Here is a 23305-nt window from a genome sequence, read left to right as displayed (position 1 = left end):
ACCTTGGTTATTCAGCACTACTCATTCTTTTCTCCTCATGGGCTCTGCTTTGACGCTCATTCATGTGAAATCTGCAAAAAGAAGTATGCATCAGGACATGTTGCCTTTGGTAGTGATATGTTCATGGCATGTGTGGTTGTAGATACACATGCTTAGAATAGTCTTGCCATCTAGTGTTGGGCACTGTTGTGTGAAAGTTGTTTTTCTTCAAAAAAAGTCTTTCGAGTCACGAGGTAGTGTGACTCCTACTTTTGCTGGTAATGAGCATGATCATAGACTTCATTGTTAGATTGTTTTCCCGCATGGCGGGTAAGGATGAAACGTGAAGCAAACCGTAGTATAAGGAGATGTCCATGCGAAAGGAGGTTGTTAAAAATAGTGAAAGTAACTAACACTCTACGCCACTCTAATCTATGCTACGACTCTCTAATCTATGCCACAACACTCTAATCTATGCCACGACACTCCACGACATACTCCACAACGCACTACTACACTACATTACACTCCTCTCCACGTCACCCCCACTCTCTGACACGCCACTCTGACACGCCACTACACCACTAAAGTTTGGCCATGCTGAACCGCAGCCACACTGGTATGCAGCATGACTCAGGCACATTGGCAAAGCCAATAGCTCTTGCTCATTGGCTTTAGCTATGCTTGTTTAGTAGTGGTACCGCACCTTTTTGCACTTTTTTTCTCTCAAATTGTGGTAATGTAAAAATCAACCAATGTGTAATTTAAAATTTGTATATATATATATGTATATATATATTTTTTTGTTTTTTTTTGTTTAAGATCTGACATGCAGTGGAGTCAGCCTACAGAAAAGAAGCTTACAGGGGGAAATAATTGGCATGCAAGAACAAGTACATCAACAACGTGGACTCCTGCTCCAGTTCCTCCTATTCCACAGATGGTATGAAAACAAATGACGCTTGTGTGTCTAGTCAGTAAATAGAATGTACATTTTTAAAACAAAAAATAGTAGGTGTTTTTCATATACTGGTGAGTTAAGATTAACATCGGTATTTTAAAAATTGAAATGCAGCACAACAATTAACCAAGCTTATCTTGTGATCTCAGTCATTTAGTTTGGAGTCTCAGTAATCTTGCTACCTTTGACATCCAAGTGCTCTGCTTCAGAATTTGAAATTTGTCAGCTTGAGCTGCTTCAGCAGACAAAGCAATACATTTAATTTCAGCATCCTTATTCACTGAAAACTATTTTAGTGGATAAGGATACTGAAATTACATATATGCTCACAACACAGCATCCCAAGAAATGTGAAAATGTTTCCAGTAAAACATTTTTTAAAGTGTATTTGTAACGTTATTTGATCGACAGACATGTTGCCAGCTGTTCTCTATTCTCATGCAGTAGAGTATACATCGCCGCATTTCTCTTTGCAGCCCACACATAGTTTGCATCAGATGTTAAGATCTGTAAAAGATGAAGATTACACATGGTGTATTAGGCTAGCCTCGGAAACCCATTCTTTACTCCATTGCCAGGACCGTAATTGTGTGGTCTCATCACAAAATTTGAAAATCTAAAAACTTCTCACATTAAAAAAATATTATTCTCTGCATCTCTAGCTCCCTTGGCGCTTATGCTTTAGGCAGTAGACATTCTTCTGATGTTGCTGTGTTTTCTTGCTGTCTCACCTGCTTTCCAATTCCAATTGAATGTAGCTTTGTGAACGAGGAGTTTTTTTGTTGGCTTGAGGTTAACCTCGTAATGTGTAGAATTACACCTGTGATTGACGCCCATAGTTTGTCAATATGGTTGAAAAGGCTACCATTCAGCAACCAGTCATTAGCTGGTAGAATTATGCACAGTGCTTGAATCTCTCACAAATGCACAGATTTATAAAATGAGCTAAGTTAATATTCATTTAAGTAACATTTTTTATCTAATGGCATCATTTGCAGATCAGTGTTTATTCATGTAATTTGCTGTATTTTACCAAGAAACCTTGGAAGAAGTCATTGTTCATTTAGATTTGTTAGATTTTTTTTAATGCTGTTCTGATGTCCAACTATTCTACCTTTTCAAACACTAAAGCTATTGAAGCTGGAACTCTTTAGAAATGTGGTGCCAAGTAAACCATGCATATGCTGCGCTCTTCTTCTACATCTGATACTATGTATACCTTTCTCCAGTTTATTTCGGTCTGTGAAAGTGCATTCCTAAATGCATCTACCACCGTTTCCACAGCTTGTTTTCTTTAGCATATTTGTTTACTTTGTGCTGTGCTTAATATTTGTTTGGTGGTGGTCGTCATCTTGGTTATGCAGTCAATTTGCAGTCAATTTGGCATGAAGTAATAATTTTGTTCCCAGGTGTTGACATTTTTCAAAACTTACTTCTTTTGCTGAGGGAACCCAAACTTAACAAGCACCTTCCTACTTTGTAGCCATAATGTTGCATTTGCTTTAAATTGATATGGACTCGGCTACTGCAGGTCCGTCTCTGGCATTGGCCCTCGTGGCTGTAATCCGGGAATAACATAATTATAGCGTTTGGATGTCTAATTTCCCCTTTGCGGTGCACTTCTCATTGGATCATGTCTCTGTCAAGGAAGTTAAGAAACTTTACTATAATCGGTCTGGGTCAGGCCCCAGGCAGCGGCCTTGCGCTCAGCGCCCTGTGTGCCCATTCATTGATGAAACTGGTGTAGAAGTATTTGGGTGAAATGGTGTCCTTTAGCCAAGTGGCCAGAAACACAGGTGCATTACCTCCCTCCATTCATTCCGGAAAGCCCACAAAGATGAAGATGTTCATTCGTGCCCTGTTTTATGCGTCTTCCAGACACCATAGTACATCTTTATTAGTGCTACGGAGTTCTGTCACCCCCTTTTGGAGATCCCTCGCCGCATCTTCCGTCTCCGCTTCAGTCACTCTTCTGATACACTGCGTAAGTCCTGACACAACAGTGCAATTTCAGAGCACACCTCCCTTATCTGGCCCTCCAGCGCCTCTTTTGAGGACTGTATTGCCTGAAGTAGTATGACCGTATCCGGTGGGAGCTGTGTGGCCTCCGCGATCTCCATATTGGGGGTGGGGTCAACACTTTTGTGGTAGTGGTCCATCTTTCCCTGACTGGGGTGCTTGGGGTCTTTGTTTTTTGCCATCATTGCAGTTGGTCAGCAATCCTAATAGTTGCATAGTGGGATGTCCTCCAGGGCCTCTGGTAGGGAAGGGGGGGTATGGGCCAGCCAGTCGCTAGGGCCAGGGATGGGGATAGGAGCGGCCGCACAGATCATCTTACTATGGGCGTTGATTTTCAGTGTGCGTTTTCAGTGCATGGCCCCACTAGAGCTGCCTCTGGAGCTGTTTACCAGCTGCCTGCTCTCTGCCCCCTCTGTGCCCCTCACCACAGCTGTATGGGGCACTGCGTCGTCCGTGTGCGCAGACTAGCTGACAGTAGATATATGTATGTCCTCTGAGAGGTCCTTAATATGCCCACGACAGGGGGGGGGGGGAGGGGGGAATCTGGGGAAGGTAGATGGTCACTCCAGCCACAGGCCCTCAGCGCTCGGCTCCCTGGCCCTTAGTTCAAGCCCCAGCCCAGGCTTTCCTCTGGAAGTGGGCCAGAATGTTGCTCCCCTCTATTCTAGGGCTAAAATCTTTGTCGGCTTGGGTATGTTTGTGGGCCTGCAACCAGGGCCAAGCAACACACTTCACACCAAAGTGGCCTAGGGCACCTTCTTCACTCCGGTCTGTCCAGCCGACAGCCTGGATTTCTCTCAATCCCACTTTTCAGTGGCTGCTCTGTATGGTAAGGCCCCGGGCCCTCTGTCGGGCCGATACTCGCCTCAGCGGCCGCACATAGCCTCTGCCGCTTGGCCCCTATTGCCCGCGTAGCGGCACAGAGGGCCGGGAGGAGTAGGGAGATAAGGGGGCCAGTAGCCGCTCATGTAGCTGGCCCGATGGCAACTGCTCTCTCACCACCCCCGGACCACCTCCGTCCGGATGCATGTAGGTCAAATGGGCCGTCTTCCGGCCGGGTCCAAGACGACGTTCCACACCGCTCTAGTTGTTGGGCAGCCCGGGAATTCTATCGATCAGCTCCACCAACATTGCTGCAGAGTTCGTCCCTTGGAGGCCGTCAGTAGGGCTCGAGCCCTGAGCTCGTCTGCCAGTTGGGGCTGCCTGGCCTCCACTCTGCATTACCCTCTGCCCCCTCAACTCTCTACCACGGTCTTAGCCGCGCGGCCCCTCTCGCCCGTGCAGCTTTGCTGGTAGCCAAAGGCCGCCATGCTGCTGGCCACTCCTCCCTCAGACACCATTCTTGACTAAATAGCTGGGAACGGCTGAATTGGAAAAGCAGGATTCAGTTCCATCCCTTAAGACATTTTTGTGTCAACTGCCATCACAGAGCAGCACACTTACACACAATGATGCAGGAGATCGCAGGCTGCAGAGTTTTTCAGTACTAAAAAGTAGTTTTAGTGGATTAAAATAGTAGCACTTTGCAGTAATTGCCTCCCAATCAAAGTGAAGCTTGGAGCCCTCCAAATCCAATATATGCTATTATTTCCTGTTAAGTTGAAAGTCATCTACTTGGGAAAGGCACACTTTTCTCAAACCCCTGTAGAAGCATGGGCCTGGATAGAGGAGAGGCCAGTCCTGGATCCACAGAGAGGACTTAACTTGGAAGGACAACTGACTCAACATACGGAAGCTAGACCCCGAGCCAAAGTGCAGAGAAATTGAAGGAATGATAATAATTGCCCTGATTCACCTTTCTCAGCGTATAGGTGGAGGAATATACACTAAGAAAGGTGAATCGGGGCAAGGGGCACCATGTGGACACGGATGGTGATCACTTCTCAGACAATAATAGGGCCACTGCAGGGTCTAAATTGCAGGACACTCACTGACTCGGAGGAAAGCTTACACCCATAGATTTAACAAAAAAAAAGCTTACACCCATAGTCCGCGCCGGGATCTCCCCTCTAGAACAGGATACAGAGACTAGACAGCAGCCACCACAGGATAAACCGCCAGATCCGGACTACAAAGAAATATGAACTGCCACCTAAATACCGGCTGACGGAGCTTTACCTGTGCAACTAACGCCCGAACACCACTAGCCTAGGGCTGTGGACTCACATTGGGTACTCTATTGGTTTGTTTTCATGTTATAAGTGCTAAAGTGTTTGGCACTGAGTAGCCTAAGGGGGGAGGTGGGCTGACAGACCTCTCCTTCGTCTCCTGCGCACTGCTGTTTCTCCTGGATGCTGTGGTATAGTGATCCAGGAAGGTTTTGGGAGGTGGGGGAGGGGGTTGGTTGGTTGGGCGGGAGGAAGGTTAAGGTTAAGGTTCAGTTTTCATTGTTTCCTTTTGTTGGTCGCGTGGGTCAGTGAAGGGCAAATAACCCTTAGGGCACAAAATGGCTCCATGAATTCTTCACACACATGTAAGACACTTAATGACATGTCAACGGATTGGGAGACAAAATTAAAAGGATATTGGTGGAAAGATTACACCCTGATATAGTGATGCTCTAGGAAACACACTTGCAGGGCACACATTGCAGATTCCTTGGCCGGGGTGCATACAACGTATTGGCACATGCAGGTTATACCACAGGGTCACGAGTACCTATGACCTGCAAGATGATAAGGTACTGCAAGGATTAGGGGCAAACACAGAAATGTATTTCCTAGAAAACAAGAATACCGTTTCTTCTGGGGTTTAATTTTGGGAGGCCTATAATACAGTGCTGCACAATAAGACTCCAAACTGAATTGCGTGGAAGAAGAAAAAGAGTTTTGAAACATTGGAACTGCTAGACCAACAGATACTACTGCTGGAACAACGGGTCACCAATGATATAGACCCCAAGATAGGCCGACAAATAGATACACTGAGACTAGAATACAGGTATCTGGCTATGGACAATGCTAGGAAATGGAGACTGGCGATGCTACAACGACTCTATGAAGTCGGAGATAAGACTGCAAAGCTCCTGGCCTGGCTCAGTAAAAAAGAAATGCAGGCCAGATGGGTGAGGGATATTGTGGATGACCTAGGTGTAATGCACACTGAGGACACACACATCGGTAGGGCGTTCACGGAATACTATTAGAAGTTTTGCAAGGCATGCTGACATAGTGGAACTGCGAAGATAGGGGAATACCTAGTGACTATTTTGACCCCAGTCATTAGCCATACTCGTTCTCTGAGTAGCTCCTACTCTCCGGCTCGAGCCCCAGACCATAAGGAGTGAAATGTTATGGATATGCCTGTTCTCAGGCCTTCTTTGGTGATCCTTACATCTAGACTCTGAAAGTGTCCGGCTCAAAACCTTTGGCATACAGTCCTGACTCCACCTGCCTCTAGACGAGGACTGAAGCACTGCATAAATCCGAAGTGAAGTAGTGTGGCTCACTGGTTAGAGGCGGCAGACCCGAGAGCAGAGGACGGCCCGGGACCAGGGTTTGATTCCCGGCGCGGCAGGTTTCTGGACCAGGGTCAGCGGACTCGATAATTCTCTCGCCTCGGTGCCTACTCTGATCAGCGATCACACTCGGCAACTCTGGGCATTAGCTTGCCTCATCTTCACTAACGGCCCCACCAGACCGCCGGGGATGCCTGGTCTCACCCTGGAGATACCCATTAAGGGACCATCTCTCAGGGAAGCCAGGAAGGGTTTCGCAGCGGTCGAAGCGCCTTGGGACCCTACGGGTAAGTAGTGCGCTATATAAATGCCAATACATAACACCCGGACCTCCTGCCTGGTGCAGATGTAGCTCAGGACAATACAATTACCAATATTGCTGCAGGTTCCCTTGAGGACGACCCGATGAACGGAGCAACTATTGCTTTTTCTTCTATTGCCACGGGCCGGTGGTAGTGGAGGCCCACAAATCTTGTGACTGCCAAACCCCTCCTCAGAGTCCCTTAGGAGAGTGACTTTTCCTGAATGGCCCGTCTGATTGATACTCTCGATAGACTCTGATATCGTATGGCCCAGTTGGCCACTTGTTGTTGTATTTCTTATTTTTCTTTTTCCCCCAAACCGATTGTTTTCCCTTCTTGGATGCGCTGTTTCTGGGGGATTCGGGAAACTAAATGTGTTTTTTTGGGATTGTCCGAAAGTATCCTGCTAGTTCAGGGCTCCCTGATGGCCCTCTAAACCTACGGGTTTGTTGTAGGTTTCAAAGGGGGAAGATGCGTGCTCATGGTGCTACTGTGAGGGCTACAGAGGGTGGACCTCTCTTTTGGAAGTATTATGACTAGTCTTATTTAGTTTCTCTCCCTAAATGTATAAGGGTTGATCTCCCCTAATAAGAGGCGTCCGGTTTGGCCATATCTACTTAAACAGGATCCCAATGCCATCTTCATACAAGAGACTCACTTGCTTCCATCCGATACACGCCTAATGTCCCACCCTAACTACCCTACTCAATATTGGGCCTGCTCCTCTTCCAAAATTGGGGGGGCGATAGCCATTTTCTTTAAATCCGGCTGACATGCAACAAACACTAAGTTTACGGCAGATGAAGGCGGGAGGTTTATTAAAGCACAAATGGCTTGGGGTAGGTGGTCTTTAACCCTTGTCAACATATACTTCCCTAATCAAAACCAATCAAAAACGTCTGCACCTTAGGGGTCTCTTGCAGGCAGTCACAAAACAGATTATTCTCGGCGTAGACTCTAATTTGGTTTGGAACCCAGAATGGGATCCCAGTGCACAAGCACATCAAAGTGCTGAAGGGATGTCAGCAGCACTAAGAAATGCCGTTACAGATTTAGGCTTAGTAGACGCCTGGATACATCTACACCCGGATTCTAAAGACTATTTCTTTTTCTCAAATGCACACCGGTCATACTCTCTTATTGATTATGATTTTCTTTCCCTCTCCTTAATATACACACTGAGTGGTGCAGAGATATCTGATATATCCTTATCGGACCATGAGCATGTCCTGGTATCTCTATAACCCCCAACCCACATAGGGAGCCCTTACCGAGATGGAAATTTCCCCCTCAGCTCCTCCGGGATCCTGTGGATGTGGTGGATATTTGGAAAGAGATAGAGGCCTTCATTCTTGCTAACAATATCACTGACACTTCTGAGGTCATTAGATGGGACGCCTTTTAAGCTAATATTCGCGGGGTTATTACGTCTATATCTATAGCCAGGACCCCAGAGGCTCGGCTAGTAGAAACTACTCTCTCTAGGGATATTAAAACCCTAGAACGTAAGGATCACTTACAACCATCCCTCCGCAATAAACGGCTCCTTGCTGATCTAAGGGGCCAACTGTTCTTGCATCGCACCAATAAGGCAGAGAGACTCCTACTCTCCATTAAGCAGAAATTCTACACAGGGGGAGATAAGGTTGGGGCATGTTTGGCACGACGCCTCCGAGCTCAGACCTCGAGAGCCCCTATCGCTAAACTTAAACGTCCGAATGGTACATGGGTTATTTCCGAGGCTGATAATGGCTTAGAATTAGAGAATTTCTATAGAGAACTCCATGAAAATGCACCCTGTTCTCTCGAGGCTGTCACTGACTTTCTAAACTCTTGCCCTTGGGACCCTATTGATGCTCACCAAGTGAAATTGATGGAAGACCCTACTACCCATGAAGATATCGCGAGAGCTCTGAAACAACTTCCAATAGGTAAAACGCCGGGCCCAGATGGCTTGCCAGTCACTTTTTACCGGGCCTTCTACCCACAGTTACGAGATCAATTGCTACATCTTTTTAATAGTTTCGCAGATATCTCGGGTCTTACTCCAACAATGTCTGAAGCGGAAGTAGTACTTATTCCTAAGCCAGGTAAAGACCACTCCCTACCTACGTCATATCACCCTATTGCTCTTTTAAACACCAACGCACAGATCCACACAAAAATCCTAGCAAACCGCCTTGAGCCTCACCTTACGGGTCTCATTGACCCCCGACCAAGTGGTTTATCCGCCATTGCCAGGGGCAGATAACATCCACCTGATAGCCCACCTTGTGAAAAAAGCACGCTACAGAAATATCCCTACTTGTCTGGTGTCCCTCGACACGGAGAAAGCCTTCGATCGGGTGGATTGGTGATTCCTCAAAGAAGTCATACGGAAGGTTGGATTGGGTCCGGGGATGGTTTCTAAATTGATGGCGCTTTATGCGCAACTCACTACCCTCATTTGTTTCAATGGGCATCTGACTGCCCCTATTCCCATCTATCGTGGCACCAGACAGGAGTGCCCTCTATCTCCTTTACTCTTTGCCCTAGTGGTTGAACCACTGGCCATCATCCTTCACTACGACCAGACTATACTGGGTATGCCCATGGGCGGATACGAACATAAAGCCTCCCTCTTCGCTGACAACCTCATTCCCTCACTTTCTTCCCCGTCAACTTCCCTCCCAGCGGTGGCTATTCTTCTGCGGTCCTTTGAAGACGTGTCGGGTTACCGGATTAATCTTGCCAAGTCTTATGCCCTTAATCTTACTCTTTAGGCCTCGGAGATACAGGAATTGCAAGACCTTAACCCAGTATAGTGGACTCACAAATCAATTTGGTACTTGGGCCTAGATCTAACTCCCACACTTTCGACATAGACTTCGTCCTACTGACCTAGATATAGAAGTGCCATGTGAGAGGCACTGCACTGATGAAGGGCCTTCCTCTCGCATGGTTAGGCCACATCAACAGCATTAAAATGTCTCTTCTTCCCAAAATCGTATACCTCTTTCAATCCCTTCCCACTCAGATATCCTTGCACTACAACGCGATTTTGCAAAATTTATATGGGGGAAATCCCGACCACGGTTCTCTAATAGGATCTTGATCCTACCTAGTTACAGGGGTGGGCTACTGTGCCCCAATCTTCTGGAGTACTACTGGGCTAGTTAGAACTGTGCCCAGGTTACACAGGACAAGTGATCTCCCCTCCCCCCCTTTTGATTAACGGTAACTGAAGCCAAGGAACTTGGTGGGATCACGGATTTTCCTTCTCCCCCTCTTTGATCACTACTACTGGGCTTGTCATCTCTGGTACATATCGGAGTGGGTGGTTCGCGAGAGCGAAAAACATTGGTTCCACTTAGACCGAGAGGTATCCTGTAGAACTCTGTGGGACTTGGCTTGGCTCCATCGTGGGGCTCGCCCCGTAGCGCCTTCATAGCCACCGCCATGAGGACAGTATTAGAGATCTGGGATAAGCTGGCGATATCCCGAGGGCTGACTACATTTCCCTCCCCTATATGCCTATAGCTCGTAACCCCATGTTCATCCTTCAGACCTGGAAGAGGATATACCTCCAGAAGGTTGGGCTCGATTATGGCGGGATATCCTTTAGGTATACTATAGTATGCTGCAATGTGAGTCAGCGTATAAGTTAATGATGCAATGGTATTACACCCCAACCCGCTTGCACCAAATGTTTCCAAACTTCAGGGAGACATAGAAGACGTCATCCATATATGGTGGTCATGCCAGCGTCCCACGATGTTTTGGAAGGAGGTCCTCAGTCACATCAAAGAGGTAGTGGGGTTTCCTATTCCTCCCTCTCCGATAGTCACCCTATTGGGCATTAAACCCTTAACACTATCTGCTATGACATACACAGACTGGTGCTTGATTATACACTTGTTAGGAGCTGCTAGGCAGTCTATAGCCTTATTTTGGAAGAAGCCCCCCCCCCCCTCCCGGTTGGTTCCTGCCTAACTACGAGTCTTGAAATTGTTTGATGACTCACTTGAACCATACTGAAGGGGTCGGAAACCGAAATCCCCTGAACAGCCTACTTAAGTCAGTAGACCTACTCTCTTACCACCTATGACTCTCCCTTTCCTCCTGGGGCGTAGATCCTCCCAGCGCATCCTACCTTTTCTACCCTTGCCCAGAATACTGCAAGTCATCTCAAAGTTCCATGACCTTATAAAGGAAGTCCACCTTTGGCCTGGTTCCTCTATATTGTCACGGAACTCCTCCGTGACTTGCGATATCCTTATAATGTACAGCAAGTTTACACTTTATCCCATATACTTTATCCTATATTTAATACATGGGATTCTGCAATCCTTGTTTACAAATCCATCTCGAATTTCATTATAATAGATGACTTGTGACGCACCTATTATAAAGAAATGGCAGAACTCGTCTGTAATGCGTTATTGCAGATGAGTCGTGATGACCCTTGACCCTGTTTCCTGGCAGGTCGCTCTCCACGCCGAACAGCTCCACCTAACTGTGCCCGTGCTCCCGCCCTCACTGCTGCCTCAAGTTCGAGCCACCAGTGGTGCTTTCTCAGTTTTTCCTGTTCCTGTTCACCGTCTTTTTTGCCTTTCATTTTGCCTTTTTACTTGTCTGCTTATCTCCATACTATCCCGCCTATTTCGCCAAATCTGCTCTATTGTCTATATAAGCCTCTCTAACTGTTGGCCTTCTGCCACCTCACTTTCCCGCCCATGCGGCCCTGCCCCTCTCGCTCTCCCATTCGCCCACACACCCGCCTCCCAGCTGCTCCTCCCTCCCACCTCCCCTTCTTAATGGCAAAGTGAGTGACCCTTGACCCCGTGTTCGAGGTATGTGGGCTGCTGAATTCATATCTGTGCATAGATCGCCGCCTAGTGTTGGGTCCGGATGATCGCACATTGTTGTCCTGGAAGAGTCTTCGAAGTATCACGAGATAGGTGGCTCCTCCCCTGGACTACAGTGCGCATGGGCATCGACTCCATCCTTTTTTTTTTTTTTTTTTTCCGCCATTGGGTTCGGATGTATATTGGTTCACTCTAGTCGGAATCGATATAAAACTTTCTTAAGGCCAAAAGGCCTTTAGGTTTTCGTCGGTATAGTCTTGCTTTCGGTGCCCGATTCTTCCAGCTCTGTTCTGAGCCGGATTTCCAGAAGAGCCGCGTGCTTTTCGACGCTGAAGGCCCAGTCGACGGCAAAGGCCTTATCGACGAACCATCATGGAACGGAGTCCGTTCAAGAGATGTCCCGTGTGCAACTCAAAGTATCCCCACATCAACGTCCACCCGTTGTGCAACAAGTGTCTGTCGCCGGATCATGATGAAGCCAGCTGCATGGCTTGTTCCCGTTTTCGATCCAAGAAGACTCTTCTGCATCGTCGCGCTGCTCGCCAGGAGGCCCAGCAGACTGCACCGGCGCCTGTGGACATATTCGATGCCGGGGATGATGGAGCTGACCGGGAGGTTCGTGAGAACCTGTTGAATCCCGCGTCGGAGGTCGACTCCAACTACGACGCAGATGTTGAAATGCTCGACGCGGAAGAAGTCGTCGACGAGGTAGGAGACGAAGAAGGGGCCTTTGGGGCCATGGAAGATAGCTCGAGCGAGGAGCTAACTCAAACTGACATTGGGGCCGAAACGCTTCAGAAGGCTCAAGTCGAGGGATCGCCACTAGACCTTACCCAAGGTCTTCCAATAAGTTCTACGGCCCCGCCTTCGGGCTCGGCTTCAGACATTGCTAAGGAGCCGCACCCTGCGAAACCGAAAGTAAAAACACCGGTCTCGACGCAAGTGAAAGCACTGATACCTCCATCGAAACCAAAAGTGCGTATTGCTTTGGTCGGCTCAAAGTCCTCGGACCTGTCGGCACCGACGAAGCAGAAGGGCGTTATCGACCCGAAGACACAGCTCAAGGGCGTCGAGACGAAGTCTAGCACGCCGAAGACAAAGGTCAAGGCAGTCGAGCCGAACAAATCGGCGCCGAAGACGGTCGACACCGACATAGGGCTCAGTGATCCGAAGGTTCTCGAGACTCTGCGTCGACAAGACAAGGCCAAGAGCGGACCGACCCACGAGTCCACGTCTAGTGGTGCCTCGAAGGATTCCGTTTAGTCGGCGCAGCCGTCCGCCGCATTCTCCAAGCAAGTGGCAGACTCCGTAAAGCGCATCAAGGACTAGGCCTCGAGTGTCGGGCCTAAAGATCCTCCACCTTCGAAGCCTGTCGATAAACCTCAGAAGGCGTCGACGCCCATTCACTTCACGCTGCCGCCGAAGGCTTTCGCCCCTAAAATGGCCACCAACGTGCCCGAGAAGGTATCCTCGGTGCCGAAGTCGACGTCCGTGGTCCTGGCCTTAAAGCATCAACAATCCTCGTTGGAAGAGCAACAGGAACAATTTATCGATGCTGAAACAGGCAGACTTTCCCTTTATTAGCGGAAAATCGCCCCGAAACAGCCAATGGAGTCCTATAAAATTCCACTGAAGAAGAGAAAGGATTCTACTTCGACACCTACACCTGTTCTTGTGGAACCGGTTTCTCCACGTGGCCATGATGTCTCACCCACTTATTCAGATGTGGACACTGGGGAAGGTGATGATGATGATGAATACAGCTATCCTGTATACACTGAGCCAGATGATACCAATGAACCCTGGGCAGCTGCTGCTGACCCAGGTGATCCTCACTCTACCCCAGACACTCAGATGTATGCTGTAAAAACGTCACCTACTGAGGATTCGGTTGCATTTAATGCCCTCATTGAAAGGGCAGCAAAGAATCATGACGTCCAGCTCCATGCTGACCCCATTGAAGTGGAATTTCTTTTTGACACCTTTTCCGTCTCAGAGAGGACTGTCAAGACTCTGCCTATGTTGAAGGGTGTCTTTAAGGAGCCTACGAGAGCCAGGGTGATAAACCCCAGAATTGAAAAGAAGTATAAACCGGCGCCTGGAGACCCTACTTACATCAAGGGACAGTTGCCGTTAGACTCTCTTGTTGTTTCTAATGCCCGGAAGAGGGCTAATTCCCAAACAACGGGTGATGCTCCTCCCCCAGATAAGGAATCTAAGGTGTTTGAGGCATCGGGAAAAGGGTGGCAGCTCAAGCGGCCAATATCTGGTGCATTTCAAACACACAGGCACTTCTGGCCAGGTATGACAGGGCACATTACGACACACTTGAGACCCTGTTACAGCACCTGCCAGATGGATACAAAGAGGAAGCTGAGATGCTCATCCAAGAGGGGAAGCTCATATCAAATGCTTCTATTTAATGTGCACTGGACGCGGCAGACATGCGCAGACATACGCGGCCAGAGCTATTAACACTAGTGTCATGCTGAGACGACATGCCTGGCTCTGAATCTCCGGGTTCAAGCCAGAGATACAGACCACCATTCTCAATCAGACAGTAAACCCTGATCATCTATTTGGCCCAGAGGTGGACACCACCTTGGAGAAAATCAAAAAGGACACTGAAACTGCTAAGTCCATGGGGGCTCTACAGTCCCAGCAGTTCCGGGGTGGTTCTTTTCGTCGCTCAAGCACTAGAGGTGTTTCCAGAGGCCAGCTCTCCCAAATAAAGGCGGCACACAGACCACATACACCAAACAGAGTCGAGGTGGATATCGTGGAAAGAGCGCCAAAGGCAGAGGTCGTGGAAACAACAACTCCAGATCCTCCTATGCCACTAACAAACAGTGACGCCTTGTCACTGCCCCCCGACCACGCAACACCTGTCGGGGGGAGACTTCAATAGTTCCTGCCAGTCTGGAAGTCCATCACCACAGACAGGTGGGTCACACAGCTTATACAGTACGGTTATTTTCTGGAGTTAATATCTACTCCACCCAACATACCCCCAAGACACCGTCCTATGTCCGCCGAGCATTTGCACTTATTGCAGCAGGAGGTCCTCGTCATGCTGCAAAAAGGGTCAATAGAGCTCGTGCCTGTGAAAGAAAGAGGCACAGGAGTTTACTCACTGTACTTCTTGATACCAAAAAAGGACGGGTCCCTCAGACCCATACTGGACCTCAGACCCCTCAATCAGTACATTCTCTCGGAGCACTTTCATATGCTGACCCTGCAGCAAGTCCTACCGTTGCTCAGTCAGGGGGATTTTCTCGCAACTTTAGATCTGAAGGATGCGTATTTTCACATTCCGCTGCATCCGTCACACAAAAAATACCTCCGGTTCACCATCCAAAACCAACATTACCAGTTCAGGGTTCTACCTTTCGGGGTCACCACGGCACCCAGGGTGTTTACAAAGTGCCTGGCGACGGTGGCGGCACACCTAAGGAGACAAAACATTCACGTCTACCCTTATCTGGACGACTGGCTCATCCAGGCAAAGTCAGCCCAGCAGTGTGCCGCCCACATGTCCCACACCATTCACCTTCTTCACGATCTGGGATTCTCACTGAATTACCGAAGTCCCACCTGCAACCCACCCACATACTGCAGTATCTGGGTGCGACGATAAACACTCTGGCAGCCACAGCACAGCCAAATTCAGTGAGGGTCAGCAGCATTCAATCGCTGATACAAAAATTCAGACCTCAACACTCGCTTCCAGCGCGGGTGTTCATGCAGTTGATAGGCATGGTGGCCTCCTGCATCTCCATAGTCCCGCACGCGAGACTACATATGCGTCCGCTTCAGGAGTGCTTAGCACGTCAGTGGACTCAGGCTCACGGACAGTTGAAAGACCTAGTATTGGTGACCGGTCGTGCATACAACTCTCTGCATTGGTGGAATCCACAAAACCTTTGCAAGGGACGACCGTTCCAGGAGTCTGTGCCACAGATCATTCTGACGACGGACGCTCCTCTCCAGGGTTGGGGAGCTCATGTACTCCACTACACTGTGCAGGGACTATGGACACCACAGCAAAGGAAGATACACATCAATGTTCTAGAACTGATGGCTATCTTCATGGCAATGAAAGCTTTCAAAGTACATCTGTGCAGCAAGGTCGTGTTGATCCGGACGGACAACCCGACGGCCATGTACTACATTCAGAAACAGGAAGGAACACACTCTCCACAGCTGTCTCATCTGGCTCAGAGCATGTGGAAGTGGGCCATTCAGAGGAGCATCTTCCTCATGGCAGAACACCTCCCAGGCAAGGACAATCAGATGGCGGACCTGCTCAGCAGGTACAGCCACCACCCACGGGAACACCCTCAGAATCTCAACAAGCACCGAAGACACCCTCAGTACTGCCGAACACCTGCACTTCCAGATCCACATCGATCACCACCCCCAGAGGAACCCTCATCTACAGACCTCCCCTGGACCCGGACCACAGTCCAGCGACTCTATCAACGACGTCCGCATTCAAGCCCTCGCTTCCACAGACTACATCCTCAGAGACCTGAACTGCCACCTCGAGAACGCCAATGACAGCAACTCCATCACCCTGCTCGACAACCTCGCAAACCTCTGATTCAAACAGCTCGTCACAACACCAACACACTACGCCGGGCACACGCTCGACCCCTTCTTTTCTGCCAGTAACCACATTACCTTCAGCCACACCACCGAACTCCCCTGGACCGGCCCCCGCTGCATCTACTTCTCCTTCAAGAAACGCACCACAACTCATCCCCCACCGCAGCCTGAACAAGCTCATTGAAGACAAGTTAATCACCACTCTCAGCTGAGACCCACCGACACAGCTGCCTGCAACTTCAGGCAGTGGCTCGACGACTGCACCAACACCCTCGCCCCAATCAGGAAAGCCTCAAACAGACGAACTGACAGGAGGGCCATCTGGTTCACCACCGACCTTAGGCATCCAAGCAGACTTGCCGAAGACTCGAGAAGACGTGGCGCCACGAACAGACACCGGACAACCATGTAGCCCTCAAGAATGCCAGTCGCAAGCACCACCAACTCATTTGAACTACCAAAAGGACCTCCTTCAAGGAATGCATCGACAACATCGCGTACAACAGCAAAGAGCTCTTCGGAATCGTGAAAGAACTCACCAACCCCAGCTCCAGCTCCAACTAAATCCCGGCATCGCAAAACCTCTGCGACTCCCTAGCCACCTTTTTCCACCGCAAGTTCGCAGACATCTACATCCTCTTCAACACCTAGACTCCCCCGACAGCCGCCAACACTTCAAACCCATCACCCCCTTACCACACCAGCCTCCTGCTCTCCTGGAACCACGTCAACGATGATGACACAACCAAAATCATGAACACCATCCACTCCGGCTCACCATCCAACCCCTGCTCTCACCACATCTTCAACAAAGCAAGCTCCATCATCGCACCCCAACTCCGGAAAATCATCAACAGCTTCTTCGAGACCGCCACCTTCCTGGAGAGATGGAAACACGCCGAGATCAACAACCTCCTCAAGACACCCAAGGCGGGTATCTTGAGGAGGTTGGTGATCAAGAACGTCCGGCCCTGCTCCCGTTCCCTGCAAAAGTCATCAAGAAGACTGTCAACGGGCAACTGACCCGCTACCTCGAGGAGAACATCATCCTGGACTCGTCCTAATCCGTATTCCGCAGCAACCACAGCATCGAAACCGCCCTCATCGCCGCAACCGACGACATCAGGGCCCTGCTGGACAACGGCAAAACGGTGGCCCTCATCCTCCTGGACCTCTCACGGCCTTTAACACCGTCTGTCACCACACCCTACGCGCACACCTCCAAGAAGCCGGGAACCGCGACAAAACCCTGGACTGGATCACCTCCTTCCTCACCGGCAAAACCCAGAGAGTCCGCCTCCTCCATTCCGATCCAAAGCCACCCAGATCACCTGCGGCGTACCCCAAGGATCATCCCTAAGCCCAACACTTTTCAATGTCTACATGGCACCACTCGCCAACATCGTCCGATCCCACGACCTCAACATCATCTCATACGCTGACGACACCAAGCTGATCCTCTCCCACACCAGGGACCCCGCCACTGCCGAAACCAACCGCCACGAAGGAATGACAGCAGTCGCAGAATGGATGAAGAGCAGTCGCCTGAAACTGAACTCTGACAAGACTGAGGTCCTCATCCTCGGCTCCACCCCTTCCGCCTGGGACAACTCCTGGTGGCCAGCCACGCTGGAAGATGCACCGAAACACCCATCAACCACGCACGCAACCTGGGGGTCATCCTGGACTCAACACTTTCTATGACCCAGCAAGTCAACACCATCTCCTCCTGCTTCAACACCCTCTGCATGGTTCACAAGATCTACAGATGGATCCCCACCGGAAGCAGAAGGACATCACCCAAGCCTTCATCAGCAGCAGGCTGGACTACGGCAACGCCCTCTACGCAGGAACTACAGCCAAACTCCAGAAAAGACTCCAACGCATACAGAATGCCTCCGCTCGCCTCATCCTCGACATCCCCCAACACAGCCACATTACAGCCCACCTGAGAGACCTGCACTGGTTCCCTTTCAACAAGAGGATCACCTTCAAGCTCCTCACCCGCGCTCACAAAGCACTCCACAACACCGGCCCAACACACCTCAACAAACAGCTCACCTTCTACGCCCGAACCGCCAGCTTCGCTCTGCTGACCTCGCACTCGCCACTGTTCCACGCATCCACTGAACAACCATCGGCGGCAGATCATACTCCCACCTCGCCGCCAAGACTTGGAACACCCTCCCCATACTCCTGCGACAGACCAAGCACCTGGAGGCGCCTCAAGACCTGGCTGTTCGAGCCAGTTCGATACACCATCTATTCACCAACCCCCCTTAGCTCCTTGAGACCCTCACGGGTGAGTAGTGTGCTCTACAAATGATTGATTGATTGATTGAATGCCTGCTGCATCCGAGAGAAAAGACAGGTCAGGTCACGGAGCATAATTAAAGCAGCTGTTTAAAGAAAGAAAATGTGGCTTTTGTTATTTTTTTGCATTGTTTTTTTCTTTGCTGTGCATTGGCAAGCAGAAAGGAGATATTGATTGCAACATATTTGTTTGCAATCCTTAGGTAATTCTAGAATAATTAGAATATTTCTGTTTCTTCTCATTCCGAGTTGCTGTGCCTTTTTGTTTTTTAATAAACTGACTTGTATGAAACTGATTAAAGTATCTTTTTGCAACACACATTTAAGAGCTTTTTGATGTGTTTAATTTTGCACTAGAGATGCTATTTTTAGTCTTCAGGTTTGCAGACATGCTGTCTTTTATATGAAAGATCTATGCACCAAGGATTTAAGTGGTTTTGGGCAAGGTGATGGCGTGCCAATGTGGTATAAGAAATAAACGACCCCTTGCTCTACGTGATAAGCATACTGCAAGACACCTCAAAGTTCCATACCTTATAAAGGAACGCTGCCTTCAGCCTTGTTCCTCTAAATGGTTATGGAACTCCTCAGTGACTGGCAATATTCTTATAATGTACGGCAGGGGGTACTTTATTCCATAGATACTGTACAATGCAATGTAAGTACTTTAAACACTATATAATTATTACAATCATCAGTGTTTGAAATACAGTGTCCTTCACAGATCTCTGAAAAAAATCATAAGATGCAGGTGCATTGCTTGAGAATCGTCACAGGTAGTAGGATGTGTATACTCAACTGCTCTTTATAGAAATGGGATAATAGTTAAAGTGAACCAATAATTACAAATGGCAAATTGTTTAAGAGACAGACAATCCTGTAAATCTCTTAATCAGTGGAGAACATAAAAGTTGTGCAGGCTTCCAAATCGGTGATGTCAGTAATCAGTTGATAATTAAATTGTTCCTTTTCAGGCATTTGCTTAGGTCATACTGAAATATTTTTTTTGTTCTTGCTCTTATCTATGCAATTCCAGAATGGAGTACATTATCCTGGCTATGTAAGTGCATCATATTGAGCTGTTATGCACTGTATCATTGATAAAGACTTCTGACCAAGTATGTTTTATCTGTCATTTTGTAAAACGCTCTAGTTTATACTATCCTTGCATAATTATCTTTCCCTCCTTGTTAAGGTATCTTCACCAATGACCTACCCAGTGACTACACCTCAAGTGCCTGTGTATGGAATGGTAATGTCTTTCCTTCGAATGCAGTTTTTTTCTGCATTGTTATCTTAGGTTTACACTAGCTGGATCTTAAATTAATATAATTGATGCTGCCTTTTAATGTACTTGTTTGAATTCAAAAGTTCTGCTTTACCATTTGCATAAGTTGTGATCTAGAAAAAAACAAATCAGCAGTGCTTTGTTTCTAAGTAAGACTATTCCTTCTACAGATTCTTAATCCATGAAATAGGTCAATCACAAACTGGGTCCCCTGTTAAGTTTTTTCTACAATCTCTTGGATGGGTCCACTTATTTTCCAGCAGTGTCACTGGTATTCATGACAGAATTTAATGGCACCAAGTTTATATATGGTACCATCCTAGAAAGTTATTTTAATTTTTTATTTTTTCACATACAGATGTCCGATGTTTGGAAGGCACTCAGGACGATGTCCAGTGGTTCTGTGCCTCGTACACAATTCATATCAATATGAACACTAGTGCTTTGGCTGGCACAACACTCTTTTTATCTTTAGTTAAGAACCAAATTTGTAAAAAAAAAAAAAAAAACTAATAATAGTAAAATAAAAGATGTGTTCAGCACTTTTTAGGTCTCGCCTAGACGAAAGCAAAAGCGAAGCTTTTGCTGTCTATGCGAGACAACTTATGTTGCCACTTTTCTGGGAATATTGTGGACATCAGACTGTTACGAGCTTTTTCTGCTGTAGTCAGGCTGTCACGAGCTTCTCCTTTGGAGATTTGACCTCGTGAGCGCGCCTTGACTGCATCTAATGGGCCGCGCTTCCTTTAGTCAGTTTCACTTTGTTTCATTTCAAAGTGCAGGCGTCAATGTGTCTGGTAGTTGTTCATGTGGAGTGCCTTCTGAGTTCGTGAGCGCGCCTTGACTGCATCTAATGTGTGTGGCTTTTTTTTTCAACGTGGCCCGGGCGCTTGCTTCAGTCAGTTTCGCTTTTAAGGTGCAGGCGTCAATGGGTCTGGTACTTGTTTTATTTCCATTTAATGCTCTTTGGAACAACAATTTTATATTACTTGTGTGTATTACCACTGGCCAGAATTTCAAAGACTTATATTCACGCAGGTGAAATAATACTATTGTGATTAGGGCCGATTTTTGGAGTCTGACCGTTCAGAGTGGAGCTTCAGAGTGGAGCTTCAGAGTGGAGCTTCAGAGTGGAGCTTCAGAGTGGAGCTTCAGAGTGGAGCTTCAGAGTGCAGAGTGGAGCTTCCGAATGGAGCTTCCGAGTGGAGCTTCCGAGTGGAGCTTCCGAGTGGAGCTTCCGAGTGGAGCTTCCGAGTGGAGCTTCAGAGTGGAGCTTCAGAGTGGAGCTTCAGAGTGGAGCTTCAGAGTGCAGAGTGGAGCTTCAGAGTGGAGCTTCAGAGTGCAGAGTGGAGCTTCAGAGTGCCGCTTCAGAGTGCAGAGTGGAGCTTCAGAGTGCCGCTTCAGAGTGCAGAGTGGAGCTTCAGAGTGGAGCTTCAGAGTGCAGAGTGGAGCTTCAGAGTGGAGCTTCAGAGTGGAGCTTCAGAGTGGAGCTTCAGAGTGGAGCTTCAGAGTGGAGCGTGGAGCTTCAGAGTGGAGCTTCAGAGTGGAGCTTCAGAGTGGAGCTTCAGAGTGGAGCTTCAGAGTGGAGCTTCAGAGTGGAGCTTCAGAGTGGAGCTTCAGAGTGGAGCTTCAGAGTGGAGCTTCAGAGTGGAGCTTCAGAGTGGAGCTTCAGAGTGGAGCTTCAGAGTGCAGAGTGGAGCTTCAGAGTGGAGCTTCAGAGTGGAGCTTCAGAGTGGAGCTTCAGAGTGGAGCTTCAGAGTGGAGCTTCAGAGTGGAGCTTCAGAGTGGAGCTTCAGAGTGCAGAGTGGAGCTTCAGAGTGGAGCTTCAGAGTGGAGCTTCAGAGTGGAGCTTCAGAGTGGAGCTTCAGAGTGGAGCTTCAGAGTGGAGCTTCAGAGTGGAGCTTCAGAGTGGAGCTTCAGAGTGGAGCTTCAGAGTGGAGCTTCAGAGTGGAGCTTCAGAGTGGAGCTTCAGAGTGGAGCTTCAGAGTGCAGATTCAGAGTGGAGCTTCAGAGTGGAGCTTCAGAGTGGAGCTTCAGAGTGGAGCTTCAGAGTGGAGCTTCAGAGTGGAGCGTGCAGATTCAGAGTGCAGAGTGGAGCTTCAGAGTGGAGCTTCAGAGTGCAGAGTGGAGCTTCAGAGTGGAGCTTCAGAGTGCAGAGTGGAGCTTCAGAGTGGAGCTTCAGAGTGCAGAGTGGAGCTTCAGAGTGCAGAGTGGAGCTTCAGAGCGGAGCTTCAGAGTGGAGCTTCAGAGTGGAGCTTCAGAGTGCAGAGTGGAGCTTCAGAGTGGAGCTTCAGAGCGGAGCTTCAGAGTGGAGCTTCAGAGTGCAGAGTGGAGCTTCAGAGCGGAGCTTCAGAGTGGAGCTTCAGAGTGCAGAGTGGAGCTTCAGAGCGGAGCTTCAGAGTGGAGCTTCAGAGTGCAGAGTGGAGCTTCAGAGCGGAGCTTCAGAGTGGAGCTTCAGAGTGCAGAGTGGAGCTTCAGAGCGGAGCTTCAGAGTGGAGCTTCAGAGTGCAGAGTGGAGCTGCAGAGTGGAGCTTCAGAGTGCAGAGTGGAGCTTCAGAGTGCAGAGTGGAGCTTCAGAATGCAGAGTGGAGCTTCAGAGTGTCAAGAGCAATGCCAATAGCTCTAACTTTAACAAAGGCAAAACCATTGCATTGTAAATGCTTGTTATTTTACCGAATCACATGCTCATGCTGCTGCCTGGTTTGTCTACATGCACACAGGCAGAATCACTCGGTACAAAATGGCTCCTGTTCACTCGTCAGTACGGTCTTGCGCCGCCCCACCTTCCCCCTGCCAAATACATTCATTCCAAATACTGCTTATTTTCATATCAGACTGACTTCTCACATCTGGGATAGCAGGGGCACCTTCCACAGTGATTAGTGCTTCACAAAAAATAATTCTCGGCTAGCGCTCAGAAGCCTTGAAGCTTTGATTGAATGACACTGCAGTTTGATGCCCCGCTCGTTTTTTGATGCTATGCGTTCCAGACACTGATTTTATTAAGACTCACTTGGAGCTCTAAACTGTCACTTGATCTTTCTTTGGGTCATTTCGTTTGCCCGGAAGGACTAACATATCTGTGAAACCCTCTTCTTTTATAGTTTGAGCATCGTCTTCGTTTAGCAGGATAACATTATACATTTGAAAATACAAATATCCGGGAAGAGCAGAGAGCAAATCTCCGCGATGTTGGGCATTCTCCTATCATAAAGGAAGCATGTTGGTGGGACCTGTGGCATCTAACGCATCATTTAACCCTATATGCGTGGGCACCTACCACAATAATGTATAGGATGAGTTTGTTCCGTTCCCGTTTTTAATTTGATGTAAAACTCAAATCACTGCACACTCTCTACTACACACTCTCTACTACACACTCTCTACTACAGTCACTACTCTCTACTACACACTCCCTACTACAGTCACTACTCTCTACTACACTCTACTACACACTCTCTACTACACACTCTACTACACACTCTCTACTACAGTCACTACTCTCTGCTACGCACTCTACTCTCTACTACA

General features: G+C 48.4%; 1 protein-coding gene across 10 annotated transcripts in view; it reads left to right on the top strand.

Annotated features, from left to right (window-relative positions):
- LOC147718545 (phosphatidylinositol-binding clathrin assembly protein-like) overlaps window positions 1-23305 on the top strand; it is an 882838-nt gene that overhangs the window by 706376 nt on the left and 153157 nt on the right. For 9 of the 10 annotated variants that reach the window (XM_086918490.1, XM_086918493.1, XM_086918491.1 and 6 more), the window contains exons 16-17: window positions 802-922; window positions 19682-19738. In XM_086918490.1, coding sequence (XP_086774616.1) covers window positions 802-922; window positions 19682-19738 — 178 coding nt within the window. Of the gene's footprint in view, window positions 1-801; window positions 923-19522; window positions 19739-23305 lie in introns of those variants that run through there. The other variant, XM_086918494.1, reaches the window with a different exon arrangement.

Source organism: Lissotriton vulgaris, chromosome 4_1 (genome assembly GCF_964263255.1).
Source record: "Lissotriton vulgaris chromosome 4_1, aLisVul1.2, whole genome shotgun sequence".
Lineage (NCBI taxonomy): Eukaryota > Metazoa > Chordata > Amphibia > Caudata > Salamandridae > Lissotriton > Lissotriton vulgaris.
Note: the sequence above shows the minus strand (reverse complement) of the source record. Positions and strands in the feature narration are given on the sequence as shown.